The sequence below is a fragment of the Dasypus novemcinctus genome, chromosome 4 (assembly GCF_030445035.2).
Source record: "Dasypus novemcinctus isolate mDasNov1 chromosome 4, mDasNov1.1.hap2, whole genome shotgun sequence".
NCBI lineage: Eukaryota > Metazoa > Chordata > Mammalia > Cingulata > Dasypodidae > Dasypus > Dasypus novemcinctus.
Window position 1 is genome coordinate 65,333,980 of NC_080676.1, and position 12,560 is coordinate 65,346,539.

Here is a 12,560-nt window from a genome sequence, read left to right on the forward strand (position 1 = left end):
CATGATGTACTTGCCTAAGGATTCTTATACCCATCAGCTTCCCTCACAAGCTTACACTCTGCCCAGAAGCTATGAGTCAAGGAACCAGTAATTCTGTGTCAATGCTGATCTAGGTAAGTCCACAATTATTTTTCACTTTGTTTTGTTTTGTTTTTAGCTTCTCACAAGAACCCTATGAAATAGGTATGCTTATACCTATTTACCAGACAGAAAAATGAGGTTCATGTAAGTTTTGGCTTTCCCCTTGTCATACAATTAGTAAAAGGCAGGAGGTTTTTTTGTGTATTTGTTTTTTAATGTCAAAGCCCAAGCTGTGAAAAGTAGATAAGAACTCAGGATTTTTGGCTTCAGAAAGACCTGAATTCAAATTATACTTCTATCACTTACCAGCTCTGTGATGTCACACTGCTTGTTTGTTGTTTTAGGAGGTACTGGGGATTGAACACAGGACCTCATACATGGGAAGCAGGCACTTAACCACTAAGCTACATCTGCTCCCCAATGAGAGTTGGTTTTTTTGTTTATTTGTTTTTAGGAGGTTCCAGGAATCAAACTTGGAACCTCGTACATGGGAAGGAGGTGCACTCAACCACTTGAGCTAAAACCACTCCCCAATGTCAGGTTATTTTTCAATGTTTTAAGCCTCAGTCTCTCTACTGCAAAATAAAGAATATACTATTAATCTGCATCTTAGGGTTGTTGTGAGAATTTAATGGGAAAATTTATGTAACTCAGTTAGTATAATATTTGCAACACAGTAATAGTCAATAAACAATATCTATTATTAATCATCATAGTTATAAAATATATTCCCCCAAAAATAAGTCCATGTAAATTTTGGTTTCAGTGACTTGTTAAGGTAGTGTCATTTTGCCACTTCAGGTTTCCTTGAAAACTGTTTTGTAAGCAAACTTTATGAAGAAGATAATATAATGTGGACTTTCAAAGTTTAAATAACTGTTGCTCTATATTGGTGTTTAATTTAGTCTGATTCTTCATGCACAAATATAAGAGATTCTTTTTATTAGTCTAATGAACTTCTTGATATGGAAAACTTTTTATCGTTGAAAATAATTCTGAAAATAATTATAATAAAATAGGAAAATTCTTTCATATATTTTAGCTGTGTGTGAAGTGATAGAAGTTTTCTAACAGGGATTTTAATTCTCCCCTTTCTCATTTCTCATCTTTAATGCATACTTATCCCCCCAAAAAATAACTTTCACAAATATTTTCTCATTTTATCCTTGCATCAACCCTGTGAGTGAGGTCAGTTTGTCAACTTTTCACAGATAAAGAAACTGAGACACAAAGAGGGTAAATCACTGCAAACTGAAAAAGAAGTGGTTTATCTATAGTCAGGATTTCAATGAAAGTCAATATTATAAAATGGCATTTTCCTTAAACTTAACAAATCACTGACTTGGACTTAACTTTGTGGCAGTATATTTTATAATTATAAATATTAGTAAAATTACCTAAAATGTATCATATCATATATTACCATATGTAGTTGTTCGAGCCTCAGAAGAGTATACATTCCTGAAAAATATACAACTAATCAAATTTATTCTTTTTTTAAAAAAAAGATTTATTTTATTTATTTCTCTCCCCTTCCCCTCGCCGCCCCCCCCCACCCCCCCGCCCATTGTCTGCTGTGTCCACTCTGTGCATTCTTCTGTGTCTGCTTGCACCCTTGGCAGCACCGGGAAACTGTGTCTCTTTTTTGTTGCATCATCTTGCTGTGTCAGCTCTCCGTGTGTGCAGTGCCAATTCTGGGCAGGCTGTGCTTTTTTTCATGCAGGGCGGCTCTCCTTGTGGGACGCACACCTTGCACATGGGGAATCCCCACGTGGGGGCACCCCTATGTAGCATGGCACTCCCTGCGTGCTGCAGCTCTGCGCATGGGCCAGCTCACCACACGGGTCAGGAGGCCCTAGGTATCCAACCCTGGACCCTCCCATATGGAAGGTGGACACTCTATCAGTTGAGCCACATCTGCTTCCCCAAATTTATTCTTAAAACACTGTGTTCTTCAATAAATTAACTTTCCAAATTTTTCCATCATCTCTGCTTCCAGTCATTTTTCTTTTTTAATTCTTTTTTCTTATCTAAAAGTTAAAAATTACCAGTATTTTAAAAATGGCAAATCTTTAAGTCTAGTCCTTTCCATGCGTAAGTCAATTGCTTTGATACAAAACATCCCAGAACTGCCTCTGCCTACATAATCACGTAGGATTATCTGTTTCTCACTGAAGAATAAATACTGTACCTACATACTCACTTGTTTTCCTCAATGGACTATAACTTTCTTGAAGGTAGGAGAAATGTTTTATTTATCTTCATATCTCCAAAGCCTAACAGAGAATGTCATATTTAAAAGGGATCAATATTTTTAAAATGTTGCTGCTTCCTAAGAATTGATGTGATATGCAGTTAAGAGACGATGAGGGTCTAACCCAGTGGTTTTCAAGCTGGAGAGAGCATGTCCCCCGGGAGACATTTCACAATGTCTGGAGATATTTTTGGTATCAAAACTGGAGAATGAAAGATGCAGAGTTAGTGGCACCAAGTGGGAAGAGGCCAGGGATGCTGCAACCCATCCTAAAATACACAGGGCACTCCCTAGACACACAACAAAAAATGATTAGGCCCAAAATATCAATAGGCTGTGGTTGAGGAGGCCTGGTTTTAATGCTTACTGACCTGCATACTGTTTAACTGAGCCCTTGTTAATCCTACAGAAACACTGGTTGACTGTAAAACTCTCTGTACCTGGTGGCATTATAAATGCCAGGGGCTAGAATCAAATGCTGATTGCTAATCCTGGATTCTAGCTGAAAAATATTATTAAGAAATGGCTCTTACCTCAGTGGGGGAAATAATTACCATGGTCTACTGGATTAGTATTTGAAACTATAATTTGAGATTATTTTTAAAAACAGCCAAATCTGGTTTTAAGGTAATTCACTGTGTCTGGAATCTTAATAGTGTGTTGATTTCTCCATGCAAACCTACTGATCTTGGCAGAGTTAAAGAGACAAATTTAGCATTCAAGTAAGGAGAACAAATCAAAACTGGCTCATTTAGCTTTCCTGAGGGTCTGTTAAGAGGTTTGTATTTTTTTTAATTCCCTTTCTCCTTTTGTCCGTTCCTTCCTGAAGTCCCAGTACAATCGCCCTGCAATCTGTACAAGTGTTCTATTACTTGCACAAAAATCTGAATCCATTATTTGCAGATAAATTCTAGCAGGATCATTCTGACAGCCCTGAATTTCTAAAAATTCTGACATCTTCGTTCACCCGCTCTCTGACTCTTATTCCTTCATTTCCCTTCCAAAGAAGATCCTCTGCCTTATTCATTTTCGTTAGGCTAACTGGAGAAGAGCATTGACCCAGGTCCCCTTTCCCGAGTTGTTCCCAGAAGCAGGCAGAACAGAAGAATGAGGAATAATCCTGCATTATTGCAGGAGGGTGGCTTTTATTTCCAGGGTCTATCCATTTAGCAGATATTGTGAGTGGCATATATGTGTTTCCTTTTAATCTGAGTTTGTGCTTTCAGTGTAGGTCTTGCAGACAGTGGTCTATGACAATGCCACAGAAGTGGGAGTTAGTATTCTTGGATTCTAATTCTGGTCCTTCCAATAACCTGTTAAGTAAATCTGAGCAGCTCAGTTTCTCTGTTGGGCTTCATTTTTCCAACTGTAAAATGTGATGATTGGAACACTAATGTTCAATGAACGTGGCAGGGGGAAGTTGCTGAGAGGTGGTTGCTGAGTAGTGGAGGACCTCTTTATCTGTTCAGAGGGGACCTGATTTAATATATTTTATATAGATCCCATTAGAGTTTTATTTGAAAAGAAAGGGAGGGGTAGCTGATTTATTTTCTAATTGGATCTTTCTAAGAACTTCTCCAGACTTTTATTCTAAATCTATGAAGTAATTTCATAGAATTGGGGCAAGGTTCTGTATCACATAGTATATTATATCAGATAAAATTATATTATTAGAAGTTCATTAACTCTTTACCTGATGCATGAATTCTCTGAATAAACTATATCCTTGACAGCCATGGGCTTAGAGCTGTGAGCTACAAGACCCTGATAATTAAGCTGGTTCAGCTGCTTCAGTTTTACAAAGTCACTGCAGAAGCTCAGAGAGAAAAAGTTGTTGAAATGATTAATATCCCTAGGGTTAAGTTACTTCCTCATAATTAATGGCATAGCTAGGAGCACAATATAAATAGTTCTCTATTTGTATCTATGGTTGACACTTTCCCTATTGGTCTTGTATTATAATCATTTGTGATCTTATATCCTCTGTATTAGATGAAAGCTCATTGAGAGGAGGGACTTTAATTTTAGTTTTCTGTAAACTTCCCAAACTATGCCCAAGTCTTATACTTTGGAGAAAGGGACATAAAAGTTTCAAAGAAGCAGATACCTATGACATAATGAAATTAAATAAGAGGCTCTATTAGAGCCAAAAATCTGACATTGTATCTACCACTGCCTGCTTTTCTCTTTCTCTAATGGTCCCCTCAATCCTTTACTTTTCAGATATAATTTCACTGTGTAAATCACCAATATGACAAGGAATGGGGACAAAAGGAGAAGGGGAGAAATAAGCATAGAGAACGGAGTACAGCAGAAAGGAGTATGGTCAAGTAAATCAACCTCTTCCAACAACAGTCTGCTGTCCTCTTCAGTATTAAAAACAGAAAAGCATGCACAAAACTCTAGGCTTATCACACAGAAGGCTGACTGCAAATCACTTTTTTAAAGTGTCTTTGGGCTATTTGGCAAATGAGAACCAACTCTAGGGGAATTACGTAGCTTGGAAGTCAGACAGCAGGAAAGGACACATGAAAAAAAGGACAAAGATAATTATAAGAAAAGCTGAATGGAAAAAAGACAGGAGTAGTTATTTTTCCTAATGAGAAATGCAAAATTTTCCACCAGACAACTGTGACTTTTGACTGAATGGCCAGATGTATCATGTGAATGAAAATGTGGGTGGGGCAGAGCAGGAAGCTCTGTGCTCTGTCTGCTCTGCCTCTGAGGGTAACAGGTCCACTGCAGGTCTCAACTGTCCAACTGATTCACCAGACTATCCCTTAGGAGGTAGCTAAGCTCGTTACATACAGTCTGGAAAAAGCACTGGACTATAAACTAGCTTTCCCACATTCTGGAACCAGCTGTATTTGCTGACCCTCCTTGAGTAAACCATGGAACCTCTGAGGCCAGGGTCATCATCTCTTAAGTGACAGGGATGGACTCCTTCATGGTCTCTGAGGGTCCTCCCAGCTATAGCATTTTTACAGTTCCAATAATTATCATCACCACCATCTTTGCTCAACCACAAGTCTAGGCTCTTCAGCAAAATACTCATTCCCCCTTCTGTCCCCTCTATTTCACCACCCAAAAGCAGTTATTTTCCTTGAAGACAGAAACTGAGTAAGATGTTCCCTTGGAGTACCGAAGCTCTAAGACCTGTGAGTCTTAAGACTTTCAGTTTACTCAGTTTCTAAGCAAAGAAAAATAATTATTATATTAAACCCATGATATTCATTTTAGGTGAACCCACCTACCTTCTAGGTATCAAGTCTCTCCCATCAGGCAATCTGAAGTCTTATCTAACATTTTCAAAACAATTCCACACAGATATCCCTTTGGGGTTTATCAATGAGCAAATGGTATTAGTGGCAGGATATATTTTATTCTCAGAAATGTGATTGGTAAAGAAAGAGAGACAAATGGATTATTACTTTTCTTTATTAAAACCTATGAAAAGAATTCCTGGTTTACCACACGTAGATAGGAGAAAATGTAAGCAGTTCCTAGCCTCATTTAATTGAGTTTTAAGCCTCTGTGGTACTCACTATTTAAAATCACAATGGATAACTGATAAAATGTTGGCTGGGCCCTCCAAGTAGACAAGCCCTGAGAAGGAAACAATCGAGATTTTAACTTCTTGGCACATGGGAACTAAGAGCTAGTTATGCAAAGAATCTCCCAGGTTTCCTTCTATGGAGTGGGACATTAAGATGGGCTAATGGATTTTGATGATGCAAGCACAAAAAGGCTCAACTGTGAAGGAAAAAAAAATCCTCAAGAAAAAACCATCAGGACAATTTCAGAACAGCTATTTTAAGAAGACATAAAATCAACTTCCCATTTGAAACCATCTGGGGACAAAACGTACATTTTCTACATATAGGGGAAAAGATATTTAAAGGTGGGATTTGGAAAAAGTTTTTACTATGAACTAATAGAAACTATGTGATGCAGTTTTGGCCTAGGTTTATAATTTCTTAGGCATTCATTCTAGAAAAGAAAAGCGGTCAAAAAGGTAGAATAAGAGTAACAACATTCTTGGAGTTTAATTTTTTTTTTTTTTTTTTTTGAAATACTGGGGCCAGGGTTTGAACCCAGGGCCTTGTATTTGAGAAGCTGGCACTCAACCACTGAGTCACATCGGCTCCCTTGAGGTTTTTTTTCATCTGTTTGCTTGTTGTTTGTTTTTTTTTGTTTTTTTTTAGGAAGCACTGGGACCCAAACCCAGGACCTCCAAGTGGGAAGCAGGCACTCAACTGCTTGAGTCATATATGCTCCCTTTTCTTTTCTAAAAGCACAAATTTCATAAACCAAACCCCAGAAACCACTAAGATAGATTATGGCCAAGATAAGGAAAGTTTAGGGAGGGTGATGGAATTGCCTAACATAATTGCATTTCCTTTTTTATTCCTAGTGAGGACAAAAAATAGGCCAAATAGCATAACAAACCAACTCAGAAGCAAAACATGCAGGGGCAAGCTGGTTTTAAGTAAAAAAAAATAAACAGCTCTACTTTTTTTTCACCCTTAAGTAGCTGGGAACAGTAGGAGAAAAAACAGATACTATGTAAGCTTTCCTGATTATAAAGGACACAGATAAGAAAGGAAAGTCTCTCACATTTGTTTGAATTCAATAAATATACATAAAGCAAGTGCAATGTGCTAAGAATATTCCAACACGCAGTTTTAAGTAATAAGAATTTAGTAAGGAGGAAAAAATGTGTGTTCAGGAGAGAGAAAAGTTTGCATTAGTCCAGAACTTGAAAGGAGAAAATAGTGAGAAGCAATCCACAAGGCAATCCACAGTTCTTCTGCAACTTTCTCCCCTAACTAACCAACTAGGCAACCAGCCAAGCAATGTGATAAAACCTCCTGCCACCATGCAGAAATCATTCTCAACAATATTCCAGAGCACATGGAACCAAGCTATTATTTATTCTATAAACATTTATTGAGCAACTACTGTTACTATTCTCTGTTTTGGGTATTTGAGGGAAGAGACATGCTGAGAACTCAACTCAAACCCACTGAACCTAAACTTGTAATTTTAAATCATATATTTAAATACCCCAAATGATGAATAATAATCATCCATCTAATAGTCATACAGATCTGGGAACTCACACTTTAGTAGATGTTAAAATAACTAATACAGTTCTTGATCTCAAGGAGCTCACATAGATGACAGGCAAATACACCCGTGTCTCCAAGACAAGACTGAAAATGAATATGTTACAAAAGGAATAAATTCCTTGATGTAGGCATTCAGAGGAAAAAGAAATGATGGACAGCTGGTAAATATAGAAGGAGTGAAGGAGGACCTCACAAAAAAATGTTGTAATTTGTGTTAAGATAGTTACAATTAGAACATATAGAAATGGAAAAAAAAATTCTATTATAATTCAGAAGAAGAAACGTATCTTGATGGCTTACTGAGAATCAGGCCGTGTGCCAGGCACGTTACATAAGTCGTCTCTTAAACTTAACCTAACACAATTGGGTGGGTCCTATTATTTTCCCATTTTGAAGATGAAGAATATAAAACTAAGGAAGGCTATATAATTTTCCCAGTCACACAGCTAGAGATTGAGAGAAGCAAAGATTCAATTCCAGATCTATCCCATTCCAGAGTCCACATGCCTTTCCAAGAAGAAACAAGGCCCAGAGGTGCAAATGAGTCACACGCATAAGTCCAAGAGTTGATGATTCCTTCTGGCTAAAGCGTGGCTCAGTGAGGGGAGATAGGGCTGGAAAGGTTAAATCTGTGGATGCTGGATTAAACTATTTGAGCTTTTTTAATAGCAAGTGGAAGCCATTGAAAGTTTCTGAGCTGAGAATGATAAGCTGGAAGTTCTAATTTAGGTTTTAGACTATGATTCATGAGTTATATCTTAAAACTTGAAATGATAAGTTTGAATAGTCTGGCTCTGCCTTTAAACAAAAACGTGTGGATAGGTGCCAGGTGGAACTGCCAGCTTGTAGCTGTCCAGACTAAGTCACAACATGTCAGGCTTTGAGGATTCTACTGAGAAATCCTTAGGATAATGCAGTCAGTGCTTGCTATCCCACAGGACAAGTACCTATTCATCTCTGGAGCTGTCCAAATCTGGGCAGAAAGCTCAGTCTGGGGACTGCAAGTTTCTCTGGAACCTGAAGCCACCCCATGGGGCAGGTGGTACACAGCACAGGCATGACCATAGTTATTGGCAGAGCTGACTTCTGACTCCCAGTCCTGTGTACCACATTGTCTCTGCCACTAAATATGTGACACTGGGCAAGCCCTTTTCCCACTCTCAGCCTCCTTGTCTTCATCTGTGAAATGAGAAATTGAACTCAATGGGTCTCAGATTTCATAATTCTCAACCCCCCCACCCCACCCCCGGAATACCAGTGGATAGGATGCACTTCCATTTGGCCACTAACCAAGATTTGAGGGAAGGGCAACATCTTGAAGGGCTTCTGCAGTTTGCATTCCTCCTAGCTGAGAATTACTGTACTTTATCACCTCTGTGAAGCTTTCCAGTTCTGACCATACTACAGGATTCAGAACTTTTAAAAACTGACTGCAAAGTCCCCACTGAGTTTAATCTATCCCAATATTATTCTTTTCAGTTGCAAATTGTATACTGATGTCAAAAGTAATTCAGCAGCATAAGACACCATGATACTATCTAGGCAGAGGTAGGAGAATTCCTGTGTTCTCTGGATGAACACTCCAGGATCTAGAACTGTCACAGCCTGAGGCTGCTCTTTTATTATCTAAGAGTTTTGTTTTAGTCCAAAAGAATGTTGTGTGTGTATGTGTGTGTGTTTATGAATGAAATTCCCAGAAAGCTAAGCAAAGTCTAAATTTGTGGAGTTCTTAAAGGGGAGAGAGGGAGATGAGGGTTATGTGCAACTTATTAGATGTTCACAAAGACACTACTGTAAACTCTGGCCATCAAAAATGAATTTCCAAAGGGGCAAAAATATTTCCTACTTAAGAGTTTATCAATTTCAGAGATCCAAAATGTTTTGCCTATGGGGGTTGATGTGAAGTAAGGAGAAGAAAAGACTTTTGTTCTATTCTCTGACACTGCTGTTAGGAAAGAAATTAGCATGAAGTCACATATTTTCAAAAGAACTTCTTAAACTTCATTGGTTCATGAGACCATAACCAGTAATAGCACATCCACAGAGGTGCACATGTGTGACTTGTTCCTGTAATCAATCTGCTGCAAAATGTTAGGCATGTTAAACCCATGACTCTCAGCCAGGGGACATTAGGAAGGAAATGACTGAGAAATGTTAACATTGACAGTGAAGCAACTTACAGAACCAAAAGAACCCACGTTTTGAGAGTTACCCCATGGTTAATTTTGGGGAGGTAAGGGGGACTGAAAATGAATATACATTCCTGATCCAGACCGAAAAAGGAAATTCAGACAAAGATTTGTGACAGAACTGATAGTTCTGTCAGCAGGATTAGAAACCTCACATCTGAGACTATTGGGAGTTCTGTACTACAAGGGACCAAACTCTAGTGTCAACGTTCTGTTCTGGGAACTGGCTGCTAAGCCATTTCAGCTGTCAGGTACTCAAGGCCTCGTCTCTGTACTGACAGATTTTTGTAAAACCACCAAAAACTATGCCACTCACTTAAAAGAAATCAGAGTGTACTTAAGACAGGACTTAGAAAATCCATTACTAGGCACAAGCCAGTGGAAGACAAGTCCTAGAAAGAATTGAGGTTTTCTCCTTATTACCTGTCCAAAGTACTAGTCTAGTGAGCTCCAGCACATTAGCCACACCACCACTGTGATTTCATAAACTCCAAAGACAGCTGCAAATTTCAAGAATGTCCAATCACCTGTGGGGACAGAGAATTTAAGAAATGAGCAGCAAAAGTATTTGGATGTCTGCACATGGTATATATTTACGCCATTGCAGAAACACAGCTTCTCCAACAGCTGCAGAAGAAATGTTGCTATAATAACATGGAAAGCCAAAAGGGAAGAGAAAGAGTGTAAGTTCCAAGCCTGTAATTTTTATTTCTAGCAACATGGAAGGAGAGAGGGAGGAGGTCCAGGAACTCAAACTAAAACCTCTCTGCCCAAGTATCCAGAGCAACCAAACAGATCTTCAGAAATGTGAATGTGGGCAAACTGACAATATATACTGTATACTAGCTTCAGGCAAGTTGAGTACACAAAAATATAACCAGAAGGAGAGTACCAGGCAACTGATGTATAAAAACCAAGTCTAATGCTTACCTCCAGAAACTGGAAGTCCACTACCAAAGGAGAAAAAGTCAGGACTTGGGCAGGGAATACTTTTAGTGAGATTGCCTCACACGGATTCACCTCCTCCAGGCATAACTTCTCTTTAACCTTTATTTTTGGGGCACTTAGGGGAGTAGAGAAACAAATTTCCTTCAAAACAGACCTGCTATTAACTGGCAGTTTTGAGAATTCTGTCTTTTAAACTTCAGAGGAATGGTGCAGACTAGAGTGTAGGAAGAATTAGGGAGTAGAACAGAAGAGAAATGGCGGTCAGGCTAGCCCAAGAAGTGAACTCAGATGAGACCTGTACTACACCCAGCTTTAGAATATAATCTAGGCATCTGTCAAAACAGCCCTCTTTTTAAGAGAGACGTCGATGCTGACAGAAAGCAAATGACTTGCCCAAGATCATCCAGTATTGGCTACAGAGCTCAGTCCACCAGATATCTAGATGCACAAACACGAGACAGAAATATTTAAGGAGACCAAATCGGAAAGACTGGCGGGGAACCCGACAGCAAAGAGGCAGGAGCTGTGGTAAGGATCCGAGAGAGCATCCTAGAGCAAGGAGGCACTTCAGGTGTGGGAAAGCGCTCGCTTCTGGGTACCTTGATGTAGGCCCGCTGCAGGTAGTTGTAGGGCACTCGGCGCTGGAAATCGCTAAGCACGTCCTCGCTGACGCGGTGGCGGGACGCGGGCCCCCCGAGGCGCTGGGTCTTGCAGCTGAGGTAGCAGCGCGCGCGCTGCAGCAAGGCGCGGAAGAAAGGCAGCTCGGCCCCGGGGCCCGCGCCGGGCGGGGCGAGCGGACGGCGCGCGGCGCAGTGGCGGGCGCAGCGCGCGCGGATCTCCCGCAGGCGCCGGTGGCTGCGCAGCGCTGCCTCCATGTCGCGCACGGCTAGCGCGTAGTCCCCGCTGTAGTACGCGGCCACACCGCTGGCGTAGAGCAGGTCGAAGGGCTTCAGAGGCCCTTCTTCAGCTTCTAGCTCCCCACGAGGGCTGGCTGGGGGGCCGCCCCACAGCGGCCGCGGTAGCAGCAGCGGCCACAGCAGCAGCGGCGCCCAGATGCACTCCCGCATCCTCTGCCGCAGAGAGGCGCGAGGCGGCCGCGCTCCGAGACGGCTCCGGGGCACCTGGTGGCCGAGGCTCCGGTTCCCTCCTCAGCCGGCGAGAGCGCCTGCCCCGGCGCGTCTGACTGCCAGGGGAGCCCCAGGTGACCGCCGGCAGCGCGCTGAGAGGCGAGGCCCTGCCGGGCCCGCTGCTCTTAAAGGGACGCCCACAGCTCACACGCTCCTCCTGCTGCCCCAGCCCGCGCGAGCCACTCGCCCGCGCGCAGCGCCCAGCCGCGAGGCCGCCGGGGCCCCAGAGCCAGCGCCAGCCAGAGCGAGGCCTCTCGGAGCCAGCCGGGACCAACAGCTTTACAAGTGGGATCCCTTCCAGGTCACGAAAGTGGATATTATTACCCCCCTTTTTAGAGATGAACCAGTATCCGGTTTAGTAAGGGTAGGGCACTAACCAATTAATGAAATTTGTACATGACCTCGCGGTTTTCAGGCTACTGTCACCTCCAGTGATTCGTTAAAGCTTCACTCTCAGGCTGTGAGAGAAGCACCAAAGGGTCTCAAGCACGTAGGGGTGCTTGAGAAGAAAAATGATTTGGCCAACTTTATAGAGCTGAGAAGTGGCAAAGAAAGGACTCAACCCTGGGCCTTGGGAATCGAAGTTTACAGCTTTTTCACTGGGGGCGTGCCCTTCCCTTGTCTTCCCATCCCTGTGTGTGTGTGTGTGTGTGTGTGTGTGTGTGTGTGTGTTGAAACAGGAGGCAGGGGAGGAGCAATAAATAGTCCACCTTTCTCTTCAGATGGCAAGATTACAGGACCTGGGAACCGTTGGCACAAAGAGCAGAGCGACTGTTCTGATATTTAACAATTGTGTGATCTTGCACACCTGAGCCTCAATTTTGTCTCC

General features: G+C 41.5%; 1 protein-coding gene across 1 annotated transcript in view; it reads right to left on the reverse strand.

Annotated features, from left to right (window-relative positions):
* The window catches only part of P3H2 (prolyl 3-hydroxylase 2), a 184,946-nt gene extending 172,903 nt beyond the window's left edge, over nucleotides 1–12,043 (reverse strand). Inside the window, exon 1 of the mRNA XM_004469615.5 lies at nucleotides 11,204–12,043. Within this exon, the coding sequence (XP_004469672.1) occupies nucleotides 11,204–11,671 (468 nt within the window). The 5' untranslated portion in view covers nucleotides 11,672–12,043. The remainder of the gene's footprint in view (nucleotides 1–11,203) is intronic.
* Nucleotides 12,044–12,560: the final 517 nt, after the last annotated feature.